The sequence below is a fragment of the Zeugodacus cucurbitae genome, chromosome 2 (genome assembly GCF_028554725.1).
Source record: "Zeugodacus cucurbitae isolate PBARC_wt_2022May chromosome 2, idZeuCucr1.2, whole genome shotgun sequence".
NCBI lineage: Eukaryota > Metazoa > Arthropoda > Insecta > Diptera > Tephritidae > Zeugodacus > Zeugodacus cucurbitae.
In genome coordinates, this window is record NC_071667.1 from 27,185,143 (window position 1) to 27,210,326 (window position 25,184).

At 37.6% G+C, this 25,184-nt stretch overlaps 1 protein-coding gene across 11 annotated transcripts in view; it reads left to right on the forward strand.

The window, feature by feature from the left end:
* The window catches only part of LOC105213669 (dystrophin, isoforms A/C/F/G/H), a 397,492-nt gene that overhangs the window by 79,718 nt on the left and 292,590 nt on the right, over nucleotides 1–25,184 (forward strand). For all 11 annotated transcript variants that reach the window (XR_003752425.2, XR_003752426.2, XM_054232196.1 and 8 more), the window contains 2 exons: nucleotides 5,189–5,352; nucleotides 5,812–5,917. Coding sequence is in view for 9 of the 11 variants with exons in the window: in XM_054232196.1 (XP_054088171.1) it covers nucleotides 5,189–5,352; nucleotides 5,812–5,917 (270 nt within the window). In the remaining 2 variants the exon portion in view is untranslated. The remainder of the gene's footprint in view (nucleotides 1–5,188; nucleotides 5,353–5,811; nucleotides 5,918–25,184) is intronic.

Here is a 25,184-nt window from a genome sequence, read left to right on the forward strand (position 1 = left end):
TTATGTATATATATTCAAAGTCAGAGAGCTTTTTATTAAATAAAAGTTATCGTAAAATTTATTAAAACAAAAACGAGTACTAAATATTTTATGAAGATGAAGATGATGGAGATGAATAGTAATAAATGTATTCAAATTCAATTTCCATTGCAAGTTTTAGAAGGGTTAGTGTGGAATTTGAACCTAAAAAATTGTCTATGATATTTAAAAAGTAAAAAAAAAAATATTTATGAACTTAAAAAGTATCTTACATTACTTTAAAATCACAGCACAAATCAAAACTCTTCAGTGCCATGATTTTGTTGCATTAAAAGGTTTTGCTTGTAACACTTTACCGTCCGGCAACAGTGGCCACTTCCCTTACATTCTACTGCATTCCTCAATTTATTGCACATTCCAGCTGCCGTTGGGCGATTTCAAAAATACAATATTGAATTCTTTCATGCCGTACTCCACAGCTAGTAGCAGCACAGTGCAGTGATAAAACAACAAATTCCACTGAAAAACAACGGTCATTCATTTCGGTTTGGAGTTTGATATGCAAACGCTATGGCAACACAGGCAACTGGCCACGCAAAAAAATATCTCACTGCAGCAATGCAAAGCATACACACACACACATATCCTCAAACACACACATACATATGTATATGCAGTGAATCATTTCATAGTGGATCAGCCAGTCAGGCAGCCAGCTGAGCGAAGTCTATGAAATTCCAATAAAAGTGGCACATAGCTGACAGCAATAATTGCTGTTGCAACAGTTTCACAATTCTCATTGCTGGCGAGTAATGTGTATGCAGCAATTGAATTGACAACAATTGTGGCAGGGAGCAATGTAATGTGACAACAACTGCCACTGCTCAAACTAAAGCAGCAAAAAAAAAGAATTTACAAAAAATGAAAATTAAAATAGAAAAGTGCAAGAAAACGTTGGATCTGTCGTTGAGCGACCAACGACCAACTTTTGTCCTGTTATACTTTCAATTTATCGCCACATTTTCTACTACTTTTTCTATTTTTCTTCCTTCTTTGTTTCTTTTGGCTCTTGTTTTCTCATTAAATGGCTCAAATAGTAGTTGTTTGTTCCTGCTTTCCTTTTTGTGTTGCGAAAGCCGATTTTAATTTCAATGTATTTTTGTTATTTTTATTCCCTTTTTTGTTTTTGTATCACTCATCTCTTCTAATACTTTGTACGAAAATAAGTCAAGTACCTTTCGATGATGCAGTGAAATGAGAAAAAAACCGTAATAAAGCCGATATTAATCCATGAAGTGGGAAGCAAGTCCAGTAGACGTGAGTGTTGTGATTATTAGCAGCATCTCTCTTCTACTCAAAACTCAATGAAGACTCAATTTGACTGGAATATGTACAACTTTAATTCATGTTGAGAGTGAATATTTTCTGAAACGTAGAAGCTTACCGAAACTCAGAATATCTGTTCAGTACATTCAATCTTGAATAATTACAATTTGGTAACTCCGAAACCTTGTATTTTCGTCGGACTTCGAATCCCTTTATAACACTGTTCGATTAATCCGTTCCGAATTTATACTATCGAATGTTCTAAAAGCAGGATCTGAATATGGATTTTGTCTCAGTAAAAGTTATTAGAGTTAGTCGCGTTAAACTAATATTCTCATTGTGTTCTTTTTGTTGACTCTTCAATTTTAGAATGTTCCTTAAAAAATGAGACTCAAATTATTTCACTCTCATTTTGAGACATTTGGCTACTCTACCAGATATATCCAACAGATGTTTAGTGCCGTTTGCTTTCTCTTTTCATATTCATATATTTTAATTGAGTTTACTCGATTAAATTATTTGAATTTTTTATCATGATGGTAACACTAGATTTTCTGAAAAATGTTCAATTTGAAATTTCAAAACCAGTTTTATTTCTAGTTATTAATTATTCGATTTTTCCATTTGTTCTCTTGCTTAGATGGCAACTCCAACAGACGTATCAGGATTTTTTGAAAATTGCACATTTAAATTTTTCTTCTTCGGCAACGGTATTGTATCAACGCAAAGCAAAATACTTTATTGGTAACTCAGCCTAAATACTAAAAATTGGTAACTCAGCCTATTATAGATGTATGTTTAGAAAGATGCCACCTTTGACTAATTAAAAAATCAATCGTTTCTTTACAAAATTATTTTTAATATATTTCTTGGCTTATTTAATTATTTTAAATTCTATTTATTCTGGCATTTGAATCAGAATTAATATTATGGAATTTTTGCCGACGCTACTTGTAAATTAATAAGCCTTGAGCTATTCAGACTTAAAATATATAGGAATCGGTTTTCATAAGTGCCTTTTCAATAACTTCTTCATACCATTTAAATATCCCCACACCTCCTTTAACTACATAACAACAAATAATATGAAAAAAGCCAATACAATAAAACAAAAACAACACCCAACAGTCAAACCACAAGCTAAGCGCCTAATAATCACACAGTCTGCATGTGGCCTAAACACCCCCGCTGCCTACCGTTACATTTACGTGTACTACTTAAATTTCCGGTGACAGCGTGAGATCCCACTGAAAGCTGTTATGTGCTTTTGGTTACCGTTAATGACCATTAAAAAGAGATTAATTAGTGTAAACTTGCCGGCGCTAACCAAAACAAGAAAAAAAATTAATAGAAAAGTAAACATAAATTTAGGTCTAAGCAGGCAAAGCTTATGCGAAAATTCATAAAGCCTGTAATAAAAAGCGAAATAAAGTTAAAAGGTCTAAAAGAAACATGGCAGGCACTATAACACGAACTCCGTACCCGGTAGCTGTGATTTCCTGCGGCACGAACAGTTGCGGGTTGGGATGATTGACAAGTTTTGTGTGCATATGTATGTTTGTTTTCGGCTTTAGTGTACGTATGTATGTTTGTGTGAGAGCCGCTGATTACCCTTTTAGTCAATTGACAAGTGCATCCTCTTCACCTAATTTTAATTAGCTCACTTTTTTACTTCGGTGCGTTTCTACAGCCCTACATATAATATATATTTTTGGCCTTTTTTTACTTCAACTCTTGTATTTGTAGCTACTTGCTCAAGCGGTTGACATGATTTTGCTTAGGTTGTTTCCCGAGTCATCTCAGCAATTTACTTTCCTTCTACTTATTTGCACTCTTCCCTTCATTATCGCTTTCTTCTTCGTCTTCTGCTTTGCAATCGCGTCAACTCAAGTTTCTTGCTCGTCACCTACTTCTTTTTTCCTGTTGTACTCACCTATTTCCCTTTTAACCGGTGTACTTAATGTCATTTCTCTATTGAGCTGACCTAGTTGAACTAATTGTGTGAATCAATCGAAAAGTCAACGCTTTTGTTGTAATCACCGCCGGATAATTAGAGTGCGAACAGGGTGACTTAATGACTCTCAAATTACATAAAAGTCACTTTAATTAGTGATACTTAGCGGTTAGTGACTGTATTTGATCTAATTAGAATTAAGTTTTGGGAAAAGTAATAATAAATGGAAATGAAGGCAAGGTGATGTGAGGGATTAAGTCATAGTTTCTTTTTCTTTTCCCAGAGGTATTATTCCCAATTTGGTAACCTCAATTGGAGGAAGAAATTTAAAATTGATTTAGTTGTTAAGGAATAAAAGTCAAAGAAATTATTATAGAAAATAATCAAAGCTAGCTCGTACACCACCGAGACTCGAGAAGTTTATATGAAATCTTTCGAACAATTCCCAAATGCTATAAGGGATATAGACCAATTTACAAATCTGACATTATTTCTAGAAACCTTCCCTTTCCTTCTATTCTCTTGTGTAATTATATAAAAAAAGAGCATGTGAAACATCCTACTCTATATATACTATTTCTAAAATTAAAAATAAATTATTGTAGGATTGCGTTAATTAAAAAGCGAATTCCAAGTATGCTTTAAGATGAAAAAGCTATACGCGTGATGCTTTGCTCCAAGGCCTGAATCGAAGCGGGATTGTCCGCATAGACCTTAGACTTTGCATATCCACAAAGAAAAAAGTCATACGGTTTGATATCACACGATCTTGGTGGCTCAAAACGTGAAATTTTCTGCTCACCGAGGTGTTTTCTCCATAAACGCATTGATTGATACGATGTGTGGGAAATAACTCGGTCTTGTTGAAACCCAATGTCCCCCAGATCACGAATTTAAATTTCAGCCATCAAATAATCGGTTATCGTAGCGCGATAACGGTCGTCATTTACGGTTCCTTCAGGTTTCTCTTCGTCCCAAATGCGGAAATTTTGCTTGTTTACATACACATTGAGCCAGAAATGGGCCTTATCGCTGAACAGAATTTGTCTCGAAAACGTCGGATCTGCATGGAACTTTTCAAGAGCCCATAGAACGAAGCGATATCGCTTGGGAAGGTCCAGCGGCTTCAGTTCGTGCACAAGCTGTATTTTGTATGATTCAATTTAAAATATCGACTTAAACTACGCCAAGCCGTTCCATACGTCAGTCCGAATTGCTGCGAATAGCACCGAATCGACTCTCCACGGTCTTTCCACCGTATTCGGTCGAATATTATCCAATAATGCATGCTGGGTCTCAAGATGGGTGATGGGTGGTGAATGATTTTACTTCTGGAAGATCATTGAACACAATTATTGCATTATGGTACTTGCATTAAGAGTTTTAGTTATTTTTATATTCGTAGTTAAGATCTTTTAAGATCCGACTATGAATACCAAACATATGTATAGGACCATATAATATAAGATGATAAAGAGCAGAAAATATATTTCTGTACAGTAGCTTGGGAAAATTTACTTTGGTTTCTGAGGCAAAACGAGATAACCTGAGTAGAACACTGGCAGATTGCAACAGGAGCTGAATGGGTTGAGTACTTGATTCATTTCTATGGATCAAAATCTCCGCTATTCTGAAATGTCAACTTCTAAAAACAGTTATATTCAAGTTTCCAAGTCTTGCCATCATTGGCTAATATGGAACATTCATATTTACTGTCTCTATCTGAGGTTCTTAAATATCAGGAAGTTTTAAAAATGTGAAAGAAAATAAAAGCACGTTTAACCTTTTTAAATTTAAAATAAATCTCAGAATGCCAACCTGTAAAGTTCCACCTTATTTTGTACTACATTTCATGGCTGAACTGAGCACTCAAGTTTGTGAATAAATGCAAAAAAGTATAACGGTAAATTGATTTTCTCTTTTATCCAGATTATAACGACGAGGCAAGCGGCACGGGTGTATTGGCTGGCAGCTTTGATAAATCCGTTCTACAAATATCGGATTGGCTGACGTGGGAGCAAAATATGATAAAAATACAGAGTGTTGCCGTGGACGATGTGGACGCGGTGCGGATGGCCATCGAGAAGCAAGAGGTGAGTGTCATGTGCAGAATGCAAACATGTGTATCTCTGACCATTCTATGCGTATGTGTGTGTGCAAATAAGTGTCAGAGATAGTGAGCATCACTGCGAATCGAAATCGGTCACTGTTCGAGCACTTTCTCATATCCGGACACTTATGCTGGCAATGTGCATACATGGAATTCTCGCATTCTGCGCTGCTTTTTTGCTTTTTCCATATACAACAACAGCAATGACAATAAAATGTTGCACGTGTGTGCTGCCAGCACGCTGATATTGCGCCTTTTGACTACCCATCATTGGTTACTCAGTTTCATTGAAATTTCATTTTATGAGCCTTTTATTGTATGAAAATAATATAATGCCACACACATACGCTTACATACATACATTCGCAATACGGTTAAATGATTTATGCACTGTATGGAATTTCATTTTAATCGCTTTTTTGTATCTTCGCCGCTTTTGCAGAAAGTTTTGCGCGAATTGAAAATGAAAAAGCCGCAGCTCAATGAATTGGTTCACACGGCCGAAGTGCTAAAGGGCGACGTCAAGCGGCAACAGTTGCAGGAAAAAGGTGAGTACATGCTTGAAAATAAAAATCTGCACGCGTTTAAAACTCGCTTAAAAATGCGATGAGTGGAAATTTTGTTTTTGCTAGGCCACACTCGATCGGGATGTTGAGAGCGGTTGTTGGCTATTGATAACCGATAGCTAAGTGCTAAGTGTTAACTAAACACTGAACTATTTTTTCTCTTTTTTTGGAATTTATTTACCAAACGTAATTCAGGTGTTCTGATGTTTGTGAAATATGAGAAATACTATTTTTTATTCCATTTGAATTACTATTTTATGAGCACCAACAACTCTTCTTGAATTGTTTGTTTATTGCAAGTGTCTTGAAGCTCTAAATGTCTGTATGATATTGCAATATCTTATATCATCTTTAATGGCGGTATATACCTTCGCACCTTTTCGTTTATTCTCTAATTCATAATATCTCGAGATCAGTTATACTTTTGTGGAAAATTATTGTCATTATTTAGAATCATAAAACTATTAGTCCCTATATCTGATGTACCCTCAAGTAATACTGAAATTCTGAATTTGTCTTCAAGTACCACTACCATAGTCACATCACATGTTTAATAGAAACCCATATACAGTATTAGCCTTCTTTGATAGATCAGGTAGCTGCTCGCTCTCTTTGAAGTCTGGTCTCTTATCAAAACAATTTTGATGTAATATCAATAGTAATTGATCCACGTTAAGTCAATACTAATGAATTATGTAGATATATTATATGTTTATACTTTAGTGTGATAGTCTATTCTATTCATATCACTTGTTTATTCGATTCGCCACTCTTAAAGGCGGGGAGCTACTTGAACTCTTGCGTAAATAGATTATATACAGAGGAAAATTATTTACACATCGAACGTTCTTTACAAATTTCACACAAAAAGCTTTTGCTTGTTGTTGTTGTTGTCTCAGGGTAACAAAATGCTTGATTTATTCCTGAACGAATAGCTAGAAACATGGCGGAGAAATAAGCAAATGAACTGAAGACTCGCAGTAGTCAAAAGTATTTACACACATTGAACTGGCAAGTTGTCATCGAAGTCGTCTAACAAGAGGCCTAAGAAACGAGCTGTCCCGAAGGGTTCGGACAAAAGTGAAAGAGGTGTTAGGCCAATTTGGAATGAAGTTTCACGAGGGTCACTTTAGTTTCCCGATGCAGCTCGAGCTCGGCGTCTGTGATGGGTGGTAATTTGATACACGGTTTGCATTCACTGGGAGGGAGTCAATGAAAGTGTTAATAGCTCCTCTGTGAATGACGTTCATGGTATGCCTGAAGTCAGTCGCGTTCGAAGTGTCTTAATAGCTCTGGGAGGTGGCTTGTCTTCCAGCAAGTGATGTTAGGATATGTATTCGAACTGCTTGGTACCTTCAAACTACTGAAAAGCTCATAATATTGTGTTGTGTGTTGAATTTATTGCGTCATTAGCTCGAACACTCGAACTCCGACGTTGACAAAAATTGTATTCTTAGTTTATCTGATTGACATAGCATATGGGGTTCCAAAAATAAGCTGGTCCAATTAGCTTAAAGTCTGAAAGTCCGAACAGTAAATATCACTGGATCGACCAAATTGTGTTTTGAAGCTTTGTGAATCATAATCGCATTTATGTTCCTTGATTTCCAGCAAGCATTTAATACTCGCTTTTTCTCTACAGTACTCTAGTACTGAGAGACCATCTCGTAGCTATTATGTCCTTAAAACAATTAATTTAACGCGTCAAAATAACAAAACAATGAAGACTTGAGACCTCTATTAGCAAACAATGCACAGTTAATTTTTTTGAATTGAAATATCTACAACTTTAATGACATTCGTGTAGCAGCACTCCCACCATGAACCCTGAAAATATGCAACAAAACAGCTAGTAAGCTCATCGTCATCATTTATTTAATTGCACACACTGCAAACATTTGTATACGAAAAGTTGCCAACGGCGTTTTCAAGCATGGAAAATTATGGCAGCTTTAAAATAATTACCCCAGAGGCTAACATTGAGCATATTTAGAGAGTTGTTATAGAGGGGATGACAAGAGAGCGCGGCCAACAAGTCAAACATATGCAGATACCAACTAACAGGACTTGCCACACATAGAAGGTACCGAACAACAACCATAAAGCTAAACGGGAAGGGAAGGGGTACAACGTTCACCTTTGACTTTGTTTACGGTTCGCAAAACAGCTGCAACAACAACAACTAGCGTAAAAAGCAAAACCAAAAAAAAAACAAAAACATAATTATTATAAAAGGAAGGATAACAGAAAGGAATAACAGCAGGCAGCTGAAGTATGGCATAATGTTGCATGAACTTTCGGAATATTAGCAGAGCATGTGGCACACACAGTCACACACATACGAGTATGCCTCGAAACACGTAAAGTTGTTATTGCGAACGACATTGCCGTAGACACCAAAGTAGCAGAACATATTGTCTGGAGCAACAAAGCCAACTCAAATGATATGTTAGACAACAATACGAGCAACAACAACACAAATAAGTTCGAATGTATTATAAAAGCAGAAGCGACCAAAGTTCAAAAACACAAGTTTGACACTTGAAAACGTACATAGAAATAAGCTCAGCAACCAGGATACCACGACTTGAGTCCTGTCGACACAGAGAGGGCGGTGGTGACTGAACTTGGGCGGTGGGAGAGGGGAGAAGGTGTGGATGCACGCTGCAAGATAAACAAAATAGAATCAATGTATAATGAGAGAATATTGGAAGCAAAAAATATAAGTAGTAAAAGAAAAAATAGTAAAATATGAAGGAGAAAGGTAAAGAAAAAGAAAAAAGTGAGACTGCCGAGAACTTCACCATTGACAAAGAAGGGTTGTAACTGCGAGAGAAAAAGAGAGCTAAAATGAAGAGTGTGAAATAACTGTGAATGGGCGCAGAGAGCAGAGAATATTAGTGAGAGTGCAAAGAAGAGAGAGTTTTAACTGCATATCAGCTGGCGAAGCAACGCATGCGTTAAGCAAGTGGCAAGTGAGCAATCAAATCAATTAATTAATGCATGCAAGGTGAGAATTGCAAGACACAAAAAAGTACAAACGAAAGAAAGCCGGTGATAAAGGTGTTAGGAGGTAGAATAGGTGTGTATATATTTTTGGTGGTTAATAATGGATGGTAAATATGTTGCACGATGTCGGAGAGTGGTTGTAATGAATGTGTGTCTATATAAAAAAAAAATAAATGAAAAAGGCACACACCTCTTACTACAATCTAAAGCTCAAATTTCACTTTATCATAAGGAGTTTGCGGAATCGAAGTGTAAACTGATTGCGCCCAAAAAATGAAACAGTAGCCAGAAACAAAAGCGTTAATATAGCAGAAGAAATAGGCAAGCATGTATTAAAATAGTAGTAAATGAATAGAGACACAAAAAGAAAGGTAAACACCTTACCGGGTTGACTCTTATCCTACCAATTTCTTCGGCAGTTTGAGTATAAGGCAAAAAGCTTCCTACCCTTATTAGATTTTATGTGCCTAAAAACTATTTGGCTTTTTTGAAGCGTGCTAATAAGACATTTATCTGAACAAATAAGAGTAAATTGACAGCCACTCAACGGCACTCAAGTATATGTAAACAAATAAATTAGCAATATACTAATTCTTTGATTGGGAAGTTGAACGTGTGTCTATTAATAGCATTCAATGAAGTAAAAATTAGACTCGTCTTTTATTTGATTTTACAGCTTTCGAGTATCAATATATTTTCATAGTGACTATAATCACAGTAATGCTTATTCCGAATCAATAATTTGTATAGCCAGTATTTTTATCGAGTACTATAAGTAAAAACCATCAAATTGTCAGAGGTGTTCCTGTGCTTAAAACTAATTTTTTTCAAAGCCTAATTATTTAAAATATATAACCAATTAGTAAGATCAAATGTGTTCTTTGGGAATGGGTGGGAAATTTGTTCAATAAGTCCAATAATTGCTTTGGTATTTTGTATACCAATTCCAAACCCTGCAGTTATATCGCTACGAATGAATTCCATACTTCTATCGTCTTTCGTTACATAAATAATTGCACATTTACAGTTTTCATTATAACAGTTGCCTGGGGATTGGGCGTGGTTACTATCCGATTAAAAGGGTAAAAAATATATATGATATAACTTCAGTAGCTTGGGGGATGAGTATATAAAATATTTTAGCGATCGAGGCTCCTGGAGTGAATCCAAGTTTTTTGTTTAATTTATGACTTGATTAGCAAAATTATTATATTATATGCAACATGTTGCGAGATTAAAGCAATATGAAAAAAAAATATTCAATGTCTTCAATTCTTTAAAGTTTGCATAAATCACACACACATAACGGGACCACACACTGCATACAACAAAAATCAGTACGTAAGAATTTAAAGAGAACTCTATGAATTTCATTCATTCTTTCCCATTATCCTGGTACGCTTGTTGCATTCAACGGTTGACCGCTAATAAACATAACTTTGTGCGGCTCCCTCACCAGCACTTCAAGTCTACATATCCAGTTCATATGTTTACTTATATATTATATACATATGGGTATACATATATCCATATCTACATACCCAGTTCATATGTTTACTTATTTATTATATACATATGTGTATAAATATATCCATATATACATACGTTATGCATCGTGGTCCCTACTGTTTATAAATAATGCCAGTGTATTGTCGTTTGCACTCTGTCTCTCCATGTATTGTTGCGCTTTTGTTGGCTGTCTTCGCAGTTCACAGAGTCTTCAAGTGAGCTGCATTGAAGTTGTTGGTTTTATTGCTTTTCACCTTTTATCTTCACTTCAACAATGGCCTTATGCAATTCTATTGTTGAAATATCGCCATCATTAGTGTCTTAGGTCAAGCTTGAGCAGCTTGTTTGCTGCTTTTATTGTTGTAAGATTTGTATGTGCCGAGCCATTAGAGCGCGTAATTAATATTTTTTTAATTAAATATAACAACAAGAAGTTTTTATTTTAAATATTTCATCATTGTTGGCATACATATAGACATTTTGATATCTTGATATTTCTACATATATACGGACTCTTTTTGTTATGTTTTCATATTGCATTGTTTTTATTTTCATTCATTTGTTATAACTTTTTGTAAAATTCTGCAATCGACAACGTAATTTATATTCACGTCAGTCAGAGCGGAATTTACCCCTGTAGGAATATATGTACATATATCCACATACAGGGTGGAGTAGTGTTGCTGTTTCTATATATAAAGGGTGTGTGTATTAGAGGTGTAAGAAAAAAAGAAAGAAGCCGTAGTTTGTTTATCAACATAAACTCCCACAAATCCCATTATAACTGAGTCGGGCCACACACCTAGCTGACCGATTGATAGATCCACTACTTGATAATATGAAAGTAATCATATATTTTGATTGATATGTGCCAGACTTCCATTCGCTTTTGATTTGCTTTCAATTTTCATATATTTAGTTATTTCTTTCGAGATTTAACAAGTTTTATAAACACTCAATGCCATTGTCAGGTCGATGGTGCTGCCTCTATAAAGCAAATTTGTTTCATGTTTTAATATGAGATAGTCTGAACTAGATACCTAAGACCTTTTTGAGAATTTCAATCAAGGTGTCTCTAAAGATGAGACGAGATTTTTTCTAATTGACTTCTCTAATTTACAACAAATACATTTTCAGTTAGAACACCGCAAGCATATCGTGGATATAAGTTTGAAAGTATATGATTCTTTTAAAAACTTTTTTACAAGAAACTGATCGAATTCCAAAACAACAAAAATTGAAACAACAAAATTCAACAAAATTCCGAAAACTGATTTGAATTTTGGTTCTATCTCAAAATAAGTTGTAATATATACCTTCCGAGGAAGCCTACAAGTAAGTACTGTAAATCTTTGATATTCTTAAAACATACAAGACAGCTACTCCTTTGTACCACCCTGTATGTGTACATTGCCTACACAAGCTATTTTTTCTGCTTAATATGATTTTATTCTGAGTTATAGCTGTTGCGTTAGCTTTTCTCTGTTTTGCTTTCATTTTCTACACTCACTATTGTTTCACGGAGCTGATAAGTTTGACAAGACAGCAGCGAGGTCGGATGGGATATGTTATGACAGGCTATTATGTCTACTGTGTGCATAAATCTGCTTATGTTTACTGGGTTCATTAGCAGGCATGTTACATGCCATCGGCTGAGGATAACTATAACAGGATAATAATGAAGAATGTGTTTGAAATCTGGAAGAAAGTGTGAGAAAATTATACTTTTCCTTCGGTGTGTGTTGATGTTATATATTAATCTGATGTACTTCGAAGTTTTACTATACATCTTTGAAGGGTCGTGACATAACCTACAAAACGACGCTATGCATGATTAGTTTGGATATTGCGTTCAACTTTAATGGACGTGTAAACATGGAGTTCACTAACGCCGAAATTCGCGATATTTTAAAGTTTTCCTTCGTTAAAGGCAAATCCGTTAGAGAAACGTTCCGTGAGATTAGTGGTATTTGGGGAATGGTACTCTATCGCTTCGATCTGCGGAGTAATGGTTTCGACGATTCAGAGCGAGTGAAAATGACACCGTGCATCTCGTGACATCGCCCAGGAGATGGTAGTTAGTCACCAAACCATTTTAAACCATCTGCAGAAGGCTGTATACACAAAAAAGCTTGATGCTTGGGTGCCGCATGATTTGACACAAAAAATCTTCTGGACCGAATCAACGCCTGCGATATGCTGCGGAAACGGAACGAACTCGACCCACTTCTAAAGCGGATGGTGACTGGCGACGAATCGTACCAAACAGTGGCTAAGTCGGGATTGACGGCCAGCAAGGCTGTGTGTTTGGTGGGATTGGAAGTGAATCATCTACTATGAGCTATTCCCATATGGTCAGACGCTTAATTCTACCATCTACTGCGAACAACTGGACCGCTGAAGCAGATGATCAACTAGAAGCGTCCAGAATTGGTCAACAGGAAGGGTGTAGTGTTCCACCAGGACAACGACAGACCATACACTTCGTTGATGACTCGTCAGAAGCTACGGGAGCTCGTATGGGAGGTTTTATCGCATCCACCATATATCCCTGACATAGCGCCAAGTGACACCTGTCCATGGCGAACGCCCTTGGTGGTGTAAAGTTGAACTCAAAAGGTGGTTGTGAATAGTGGCTGTCCGAGTTCTTCGCGAATAAGGAGTGGGGCTTCTACGAGGAGGGTTTTATGAAGTTGCCGTCTAGATAGAAATAGATTATCGAACGAAACGGCGCATATTTGAACTAAATGCGATCACTGTACCACTTGTTATAAAGCATTGAATAAATAGCAAAAAATTGATATTTGCCGATCTGTATAGGCATTAGGAACCAATGAAGATATCAAAATAGAACTTTGTACAAATACTATATTTGAGCTGTGGCATTACTTGTGGAAAAATTGTCAAAATCGGACTATAACTTTTCAAGGCCCCAGATATCGAACATGAAGAACTCAAAGATCAAATCCTTTGTTATCTTAATAAAGTTACATCAGTAAATTGTGATAGTAAAAATGTTCGGTTACACCCGAACTTACTCCTTCCGAACTTGGTTTGCTTGCCTTTCTAAACTTAAGATATATTTTGGTCCCAGTTTTTGAGTTTCAATCGACAAATCGGGGCTAGCAATATTTTTCTTAATTACTAAAAAATCCATAATTACACAAAAATTTTTAATTACAAAGAAATCAAAAATGGTTCAATCGGGATCCTCTATATCTCAACCAGATTTAGTAATAATTTCTAAAACCCCTCAAGTGAAGCATTCTTTGAATCTTTTGAAGATAAACATAGAAATAGACAAATAGTAAAATAGGAATTATTTAATAATTTAATGTTCACCTTTCGCTGCTCATTCAAAAGCACTTCTAGACACATTCGCTGCCATTCAATGGCTAATAAAACTCGTGTATAGCCCTTTTCTTTTAATTGCGCGCCGTAAAACAAAATCGAGTGCAAGAAATAACTGGTTGAGAAAACAGCAAGTATAAAAACTACAACACTACAGGGAAGAAATCACGTCAACTCAAAGAAAACAATGGCGCAAAGCAAATGTAAGAAGCAGCATATTGAAACGAAGTCGTATTTCATCAACTTCACATTGGGTAGTTGGCGTCCTTAAATGGCAAAGTCTTGTTCTTCTCATTCTTCGGCGCAATGCTATTTCTGCAGGCCACTTGCTGTTCCTACATATGTACATGATGTACATTTGTATGTGTGTGTGTGTGCAAACGCGTGACAAATCTTACAACGCTACTCGCTGACGTCGTTATCCTTTTAACTGCGCCCAGTTGGTGTGCTTCTTACGCTCCGCTGCACCCGCAAATACACAATACTTGCAACCGCTCTCTTTACCTCCTTCGCCGCTTTTGCTTGTTCTTCCACTGCTGTCTGTGCATTCTCCATTACAAGCAATTCGTTCCAGCGCTTTCTTTCGTCGCGCCTTTTTAATATCAACTCATACATATGCAAACATGTTCTGCCATGGCTCTGTGCTCCTATGTGTTCGTGTGTATGTGTGTGATTTGTTTTGAAAATACATAGTTGTCGCTGGTATCGTAATAAATGGAGGCAACCACCGTAAAAACTTAGCTATCTCGGCTCCATCCCGCCTCATTATGCGCTTAAATATGCGTATCATATAAAATTAAATTAAATTAAATATTTCAAAGCGTCTTTTTTGATGAGTAGCATACGAGTACAGTGGCTCATCATGCTCGCCGAACGCATTGTTGTTTCTTTAGAGAAAAATTGTGCAAAAGTCTTGCTTTACACAGACTGCACTGTGAAAATATTTAGTAAGAGTGAGGATAGAGTTATTAACGGGTCGTGGGTTCTTATATGCTCAAAGCTTTCTCGTAGTGTCACAAGATTATTCTTTGAAAATATTTGTCTGCTTAGAGTATTGGATCGATCGTGAATGAATTTTAAGTACATTTGGGCAGACTCAAAGAGATATATGTATACCAGAGGCAGTCGAAAAAGTGAACAGAAGCTAAAAGCTGTTCTTTCTTTATGACAACGTACCGGTTCACACCTCTGTCGTAGCCATAGTCCATCCATCGTATTTTCCCTATCTCCAGGAATCGTATTTTTCGGGTGAATCGTAAGCTGAGTCAAATGTATCGAGCTAAAGGGAAATACGTTGAAAAATAAGTTCTTATCTTTATGGTATAAAGGCTAATTACGGAGACGTGAGAAGATAAATTATATTTTATTTTTCCCAATATATTGAGAAATTTTTCTCTAACTGTACTTTAAAGTTTTTTCTCGGATCTTTAAACCACCCATTTCATTGCTTCGTGCCCACTCATTACCTCATCCCTCGTTTCATTTAACTTTTTCATAATTTACCCGCATTTTACAACACACACACTTACAACAGTGCCCCAATCGCACTCGACTTAGCCAACTCAGCCGCACACTTAACACAATCCAACAATCCGAGCCGCTGAGCTCAACTCGACTCCATTCCAAGTCACTTGACTCGAATCGTCAAGTTGTCAACAGTGTCGACAGCCGCGTCTCAACTGACATGTCAATTGTCAAATAGTTTCATTGAAGAACTCCGTTAGAGCGAAAGCTTAAGAAATCCACAGCGCGTATTTGGAGGCAAACGAGCGCTAAGCAGTTGGAGAAAAAATTAATTAGTCGAAGCAAGGAAGGATAACATGCGAAGGATATAGGCAAATTGCTCCGCAGACATTTGGCTCATTTGCTGCGATCTCGAGGAAATAGCTACACATTTGCATTTATGTATGAGGCTAAGTATATACATCTGTATGTATATGCGTCTCTATATTTATATGGACCTCTGAGTATATGTAGTAGAAAGCCAGCAAAATTGTCGCCTGCCATGGGCTCTTCACCGCTTTCTGCCTCACTGAGCGCTGCAAGTGTTGCAACTGCGAGTCGCATGCAACAAAATCATAAATGCATGCAACAATAACGGTGTACTTAACATGCACGCACAATTATTCCACTTCACACCCACTCGAGTTTGCTGTGCGCTCTAGGGTGGACTTAGATGCGGTTTGGAGTTGCTGCTGCTGGTGATACCACCATGTGGCATGTTGCATTATTGCTGGCCGCAGTGCTATTATTCATGTTGTTGTTGTTGTTGTGTTTTAGCGTTTTTCCACACTCGAGCAACTTGCTACAATTTTAACGGTGTCGTAAAATGCCGACAAATGGTGGGGTGAATTTCTCATTTGCGTGGTAATGAGTGAAATGGAATTGTTAGTGCTGCCTCTTTTTCGAATTAATTGAGAAATGTTTTGGAACCCAGAACATATATCTGTATATACAAGAGGGTTTATAAAAAATATGTTAATAACGATAATGGTAAAGGTAATGGTAATGGTATTGATGATGGTAATTATAATGTTAATGATTTCTTATAAATACCTCTATCAAAATATCTAGATTCTGAAGGGATATATAAAAATTATACCCAAAATGATAGTGGAAATAATATTGGTAATGGTAATGGTATTGATAATGGTAATGATATTGATAAGAATAATGAATTATTTTTTTATAAATACCTTCATCAGCGTCACAATTCTATATACTGTTATTATAAAATATTTACATTTTCGACTTCAAATTTTCATAAAAAAATTTCAGTTTACACAACTCTATCCACATCTAAATAAGTCCGCCCACTTCACAATTCAAATGGCACAATAATCGTTTCTCTTTTCGCTAAATTTGCTTATCAGTAGACCGCAACGTGCGGCCACATGCTTTCACCATCTCTTTCTCCACTCTTTGTCCATGGCTGGTAGATTTTGCTGGTGCTTTTTTATTTCGTTTACCTTTTAGCGTAGTTTTTGTTTTGTTTACACTTCGTTTGCCGGCAGCGTAGGGGACGCAATGAGCAACAACCCCTGGTGGATTTACACACCTCTCTGCCTGTTTGTTCAGCAAACTAGCAGAAGGGGTGTCAATAGACACTCGGAAAATTGATGAGTTGTGTAAAAATGAGAGCGAGTAAAATTTCAACGTTGTTGGGGTGGCAGAGAGCGCAAGTGATAAGGATTTTGTAAAGGTAAAACACAAACTTTGGAATTTTTTGTTAAAAAGGCAAATAAGTCTGAGAGTATTGCGGAATGTTAGTGTGGTGAATTTGTATGAGACCTGGGCCGGTAAAGTAATTCTTTAGATAAACTTTGCTTTAGTCAAACTTTCTGATAGTAGTTAATTACTTTAGTACTTTTCATTACCAATAGTATCCTTTGCATTACGATTATTACCAATTCCATTACCAGTGCTATTAACATTACGTAATTATACCATCTTGATTACCAATATCAAAAATTCTAAATGTTAACCTTTAATACCATTACCATTACAATTAGAATTACCATTGGAAATATATTTACATTACAATAACAATTATAATTAATGAACTTTATATATATTAGGCCAAAGCCATTGAGGCAAATGAAAGCTACAACATCGAGTTTTTTTTTTAATGGCAAATACACTACCATTACCATTATGATTACCAATATCTTAAACTACCTTTAGACTTTAGACTCAAATAAAATTTTTTTCTGATACTGTTGGAAATGAAATCGAATTACAATAACAATTACAACAACAGTAGTAATTAATGAAAAAAAATTAAAGTGAAGTAGTAATGAATGAAAATATTAAAAAAAAAACCGAACAAAATCCATTACAATGCAACAACATTGAATTTTTTATTTAAAAAATAATTACCATTACCTTTATGATTACCAAACCAAACTTTAGGTGTGTAACTATTTTACAATTCATAAAAATATTATTATTTCGTGTTCAGTTCGAAAAATAATTAATGATACCCTTAAAATTACCATTACGAATACAATTTTCATTCCAAACCCAATTATTATTACAATTACTATTACAGTCACAATTATAATGAATGAAAAAAATATTAAAAGAATAATTACAATTACAATTGCAATTACAATTACAATTGCAATTACAATTACATTTACAATTACATATATAATTACATTATAATTTAAATTAATATTACCATTATCTAGAAATGTTTTATTTATATGACTTACTTCTGTGGTGTAAGTATCTTTACCAGTAACATTACCTGCAGTACTTTCAAATTACTATTTACAGTTGTCTTAACAGTTGAAACATATGCAATTCAATGTCTCAGCTTTATTCACCTCAGCTGAAAGCTATATTCATTTCTGTGGAATCACCCCGAAATGGTGCTCTTAAAACGCTACTCATTCGGAGCGCCGCTCAGTGAACCACACACGAGTGGGTGGTCGAACTGTCAATGTTAAAGGGCAGGTGGGCTCCGCAGAGTGCATTTCTACATATGATAATCAGTTTTAAGGAAAATTTCATGTTGAATTCGGCAGCAGACAGCCATTCGCGATCTTTAACTGCGTACAAACGGTTGTGATTTTAATAGGCATCCTCCGCGGAAAATATACAAGCACTGCTCTTCTTTAACGTTAACAAACCAGAAATTCCAATATCCATTTAATAAAGAAAATAAAAAGTGTAATTAGGAAAAATTCGCAAAAATTTCGAAGCATATTGAAAAACTTACAAAAGTTTTCTCCATACAAAATCCAAGTGAATTGCTGATAAAACCAGCAGAAAAAAATGTGAACGTAAAGGAAAATCCTTTTGTGAAACATACACGCACAAGCACAGCGACCAAAAATACAGAAAAAGTACACAGTGAAAGAAAAAGAAAGCGAAGAAAGCGTAGAAAACGTAGAAAGCAAGAAAAAGTGAGAAACACAACTTGAGCAGGCAAACAAAAAGCAGGCGATTGTGAGTGAGCAAAGCCTACGCCTGACGATGTCCTAGCGTTGTTTATACTCACTGCTGTATGTGGTGGTGGACGCACGGCAGCACATGTTTGTTTGTGTGCATGTATGTGTGTGTGTTCGACTTGAATGTGTCTACAATGGTGTAGCTTTAATCAATAACAGCGCGGTGGTGTGCATGGGAAAGCCAAGCCGTTGCAGCCGATATCGTGCGTTGCAAGACACCACCGCACGCACGTTGCACACACGCGCATAGCGAAGCACTAAAGCCGGCTACAGAACGCCAGCAGGCAGACAAGCAGGCAGACTGCCAATAAGCCAATGAAGTGTATGCGCTTATAAGCATGTGTGTGTGTGTGTGTTGATGTGGAAATGGGCTTAAAAAGCAATTAAATTTAGGTGGTATTAGAAAAGTGCATGAATTAATTGAAGTGATTGAGCGCAGCGTGACAAAGCGGCCATTGAAAAGTGTGTCAGAAAATATGTGTGTGGAAAAAGCAAATTGTAGCCTACTTTAGGGCGCATGAGTTTAAGTTCATTTTATACATGTTCAAGCGCTGTTTAATCGTGTGTGTGCGGGTGTGTGAGTGTGGGAAAGGTAGTAAACGACCATGAAAATCCACTGAATTTAAGTGAAGAATAAACAAGCGCAGTGCGAGTGCCCCTATTATTGACGACGGCAAGAACGGAAGGACAGCGCTGTGAAAAAAAATATTAAAAATATCAAACAAAAGCAATTGCAACAAATGAAAGCTACAACAATAAAATGAGCAAAAACAACAGAAATGAAAGCACTAACAGCCAGTTGCAGTGGCAACGAGCGACCTTCGTGCGATTGATAGACGCTACTTACCTTACATATATATGTACATAAGTAAAAAATTAAATATATACATATATATAGGTGTATTGGTGTACATGCCCATCTGCTATAACTATGCACCACAAGCAACAGCGTCTAGAAAAAAGGATCACAAAAAAATAGCAGCACTGCATACTTTTGGGCGTCGCAACCTTGCAGCGTATTCGCTTGCAAAATGTGTAGATAAAATGCCATTACTTTGGATGTTTGCCTTCGCTACTCACTCACTTACGAAATTATTTGCACAAATTGAAAGCATTTGCATTTTCTTTGTGTTGTCCTATGCGTTTGAGGGTGTGTGTGTTACGCTAGTTTTGTCTGCCGCAAGCCAATATGTTTGAATTGTTTATTTGAAGTTGTGGCTATAAAAATACAAATAAATTTTCAATTAATTTCAAGTGTATGAATATGAGTAGTTCTATATGGATAATTGTGAATCCATGTAGGGTATATATGTATTTATATATGTACGTAAATATCTAAGAATATAAGATGAAATAAAATATCAAGAGATGAATACAAAGTGCATTCAATGACTTTTTAAGTTTTAAGAAGTTTTAACTTTTCTCTGCATCTAGTTCGATGTCTTTTTGTATACCAGAAAATTTGGTCGAATCTTAAGTTTACTTTGAACAAATAGTTTGGATTAAGACAATGAAGAAATATAATTAATTATACTTAGTTGAGAACCGGATATAATTGCTCTTGACTTCTACAAACGATTTTCACAATTCTCACATTCATCAACAATTTTATAAAAGCTTAATCCAAGCACAACTGAGCAATTTTATTCAGAGATGTACCATAACATTTCGACCTTAATATGCACGCTTTGATGGGACCAATTTACTCGAAAGAAGGGGCTTACCATAATAACATCAAATTCCATCACTTATTTTGATCGGTGGTACATTATTTTTGTTTTAGTGATGCGCTATTTTCCAAAAGTATACCGATTAATCAAGTAAGCGAAAAAAACAATCGACTGGTATAAATCCTATAAACTGGTATAATTACGTACAATATATCGTGCATTGAGTTCGCTTGAAAAGGCAGTTGGCCCTAATTTGAAGAAGCTTTTTTTATCAAAACTCATTTAAAGATAGTATTCTCAACCTTTTCACCGGATACACTATCTGTTACAGAAATCCAAAACTTTCACCAAATGTTAACGAAGTGAAAAGTACAATCAACTGGTATAAAATATATAAACTGATATAATTCATATAAATTGGTATCACTGCAAACAAACACATCATTCCACGTTGTCAAACAAGATTTCTGAAAAAACAACTTCATAGCGATATTTAAGAAATTTCTACTTGAAACTATTGATGATTGGTTGGAGCTCCAATATTTTCCAAAATTTGACGCTTGAAGAACATTTTTTTGGGAGGTCGATTTTCTTGTTCCTCAGTGGAACTTAATATAAGGTGTAAAGTGTGCTTATTTTGCCTCGTTTAATATAATTTCTAAGAACACTCTGATATATCGATTGGACATTCAGGTGTCTTTCAAAAGACAAGCTTTTCCATCAAAGCCGTTACATTATTTCCTGTCTGAATAGTTACACCAGTAGTCAATTGACTTCAACGGCTTTTATTCATTGGATAATGGAACAATTCTATAAGGATATTCTACTACATTTTTTTTTAATATATATAATTCAATGCTAGGAAGAGTTGCAACCCCAAGCTATTGAAATCTCACTATCCACACAACAGAAATCTAACCAATCTATTTACTTGGAAGTTTCAGTGGCTTAAAAGAGAACTTAGCGAAAAGTTTAGCTATTTATTTTTAACAAACAAAAAAATGCGAAAAATGCCATAATGCAAAATTATCGCTTTTAGGCGCACAAGTTTCAGTAATATAATTTCCGCGTTCAAAACTTCAAGAAACTTTTCATATTTCGCACAAGAAGTGCGCTATTGTTGAACTTCCCCTCGAAATTGGTCAATACATACTTCACATTGGCCTTGCCCGCTATAAAATGCCCATTATGGCCTACCAACAGGCGCTGGCACACAAATATACACACACAAGCATAGAGAAGGCGCACAAAGGCTAACAGTGAAGTAAATATGTATGTGTGTATGCGCATTGATAACTTTGTTTTTGTATTTATTATAACAAAAAACAAACCTACTTTGCGGCGCCGTAGCATTATTTGCTTAAACTACCGCATAAAGTGGTAAACATAAAGCAACAATGCGTCCGGCATTTAATTGCAATGCAAAAGCAATGCAAGTGGCGAGTGGGAGAGCGAGAAGTGAAGGGTGCAACTGTAAATGCATACAAAACTATTGGGTGGTGGTATGAAAGTTTTATAACAACAAAAACAACAGCGGTTGTTGGCTGGAAGGTAGATTGTTTACAACAACATGAGCAGCAACAGCGAAGTCCATTGAGTATAAAATACTAAAATACTACAAAACTGCTTGCTTACGCTATTGTTGTTGTTGCTGTTGTGCCTGCAAACAATTCTCGATACATTCGGTACGAACTCACACATCCGCAGCGAAACAACGCTAGCTAAGCGTGTATATATACGAAAAGAATAAAAAAAATGTTAGCATATCTTTAGGCGCAGCTGCGTATGTGTGTGCAAAAGGCCGGCTGCCAAGCGTGTGCATGTGTGCAAGTGCCGATAAAATTCTAAATATATGTTGCACTGTGTGTGAAGTAGGTGTGGTTGCTGACTGCTGGATGCCGGTGGGCGAATGCAGGACATCAGCTGCAAGCCCCCACCAACGCAGTTGGTAAATATATATGAATATGTATTTCTATGCTTGTGGCAAGGCTGCAACATGCGTTTTTTGTGGCCAAACTCAAGCGCCTAGGGAACGCAACGCAGAACACGGCCGTTTTTGGGGAGAGAATTCAAGCGGAATGTGCCGGAAACGGTGTAGCATAAGCAAAGGTGTGCGTGTAGGGGGTTGCGAGTGCGGTGCATGAAATAATTTGAGTGGATTTTCACATAGTGACACGCTGAGAGAGTACCAAGGGGGCGGTATGAGCCTGAGCACTTAGCGAAGTAATTGAAATTTGGAGTTTGTGTAACTAATGAAGATTTTGTGGCAGCCAAAATTGCGTATAAACTACGCCACCAGTAAATGTGTAGGAAAGCCGGCTGAGCGCGGCTACTCGTGAGTAAGTGTGGTGAAAATACGAGACTGTCGTGGTGAAGAGTACCAAATAGAGAAGGTATTGAGGGAACAACTAGTGAGAGTATTATCAGAGTGGCGAGCGATTTTTTGTGAGAGCGAATAAGTGAGTGGGGATAAGAGACAATAAGAGAGTCTCGTAGGTGCAAGAACTACTGAGCGTGGCGCATGGCACGCGATATTTCATTGTTGGCATTTGCAATTAATTTGTTATTGTAGTTCCAGTTGTTGTTGCTTTTGTCACCGGTTTTACGCCAATGTTTGTTTATTTTCACTTTATTGTCGTTTTTGTTTGACATAAACAGTTGTAATATTTGCACAAAGCGGGAAAAATACAAAATCAAAAGAAAACAACAAAAATAAATAAAACAAATATAAATAAAAGTCAAACAAAGTGACAGTGCACTGTGGGAAAATATTTCCGTACAATTGGTGTGTGTTACCACCTAAATGTATGCTTGAAAAAGCGCCAGATTAAAATTGAGTTGAAGTGATAAACAATAACGTTTAAATTAAATAAAGTGCATTTAATAAATTTACAAAAGTTTGAGTGAAAAGAATTATCAACGAAGCTACACAAATGTCTAAAGTTTTTATATAAAGAAAAACCAAACGCCAACAACTGTGCTACAATAATTACAACCAGCTAACCTAAACGCACAACGTCACAATCAACGCTTAAAAGCACAACTCTACGCCGCCATGAGTGCTAAGCCACCACCTGCCGCTAATGCTGGCAGCGAGAGTCCTAAAATGCCGCCTGAAATACCGCGTCTCACTTCGGAGCTCGCCACACAGGCTGCCATACGCGCACAACAAATACTACGCAAGCAAGCTTCGCAGGAGGACAAGAGCAACTGCAATGCACCCACCATGCATTTGCCACCGAAGCCGTTGGGCGCCGTGCCGCCACCACTGCCACCGCAGCACAACAAGCCGGTGCCTGCCATACCAGCACGCGCTGCGGATCGTGCGCCACCGCCGGAGATACCGCCCAAACGGCATAGTCTTAAGAGTTTGCCCGATGGCTTTCCGCTGCCGCCCCCGGGCCGTCAACCGCCGCCACTGCCCAAGAAACCTGCCTCCGCGCAGAGCTCCGCACAAAATAGCGCACAAAACTCACCACTCACAGGCTTAAAGTTCAAAGATCGCCCACCATTGCCACCAGAGAAGCCAAACGATGTACTGAAGCGCAGCTCCAATCCTTTTGATCCGCCAATGCTGCTGTCGGGCAGTAATGAGGCGCTGCCCAAGTCAGCGGTGCCATCACCAGCACCCACACGCGCCAGCGAAGCCAAGAAAGCAGCCGCTGCCGCTGCTGCTGCCGCCGCTGCAGCTGCAACAAACTCTTCCTCTTCCAGCACACGTTTATCACCCACGGAGGACTTCGGTTCGGAAGATGCACTGCGCGGCATAGAAAGCGGTCTGCGCAATATGGAACGCGCCATGCAAGAGCAAATGAATTTGCGTTCAATGGAGGCAGCAGCAGCTGCCGCTGCTGTAGCAGCACAGCAAAATAATTTCGATTTGAGTTTTAAGGCCGGTTTAGGTGGCAACGCTGGCATACGCCATCCACTCAACAATCTGAATCTGCGTGGCCCAGGCGGTGGCATGCCACCCTATGAACGCAATCTCTCACTGGATGAGACCAGCGCACGCGATCTGGGCCTACTGCAACAGAATCCGGCTGTGGCTGCTGTGGCCGCTGCCGCACGACAATCATTTGAGGAGTTGAAGCAGCTGCGCTCACAGCAGCTGCAGGGCTCTGCGACGGCGCTCAATCAAAGCGCCGAACATAATGCTATGCGCTCCACCATCGAACACCACATGCGTTCGTTGGATCGCAATCTTCCACTCGAGCTGCAATATAGTCGTCATCGCGTGCAAGCATCGCAGGACTTTAGTAAGTCGAACATGATGGGTGTGGGTGGCGGTGCAGGACCAGCCGGTGCTGGCAGTGGCTCCGGCAATTTAGGTGGTGGAAGTGGTGGTGGCGCTTCAGTTAGTAATGGTGGCGCCGGCGGTGGTGGTCCGCCAATGCCCTTGAGCAGTGAATTTCGCGAGCAAATACGTCAGCAGCTGCTGGGTAATGTGCCGGGCAATGTGATGCACAATACTGGCTTAACGCCCGGCTCGGCAGCGGCCGCTGCATTGCTGCAACATCAAGCGCAGTCGCGGGCTGCAGCTGCTGCCGCTGCAGCAGCGGCCGCCGCTCAAGCAGCCGGTGGCTTGACTCGCGAGGAGATACGTATGCGACGACGTTCATCACACGATGAGACCCAGATCGTGCAAAATCCCAATGGCGGGATTGCGGGTAGGATACTTCAACAGCAGAAATTATTTTACACTCGAATGCATAATTTAATTTAAAATTATTTTATTAAAGATAATTTTATTGT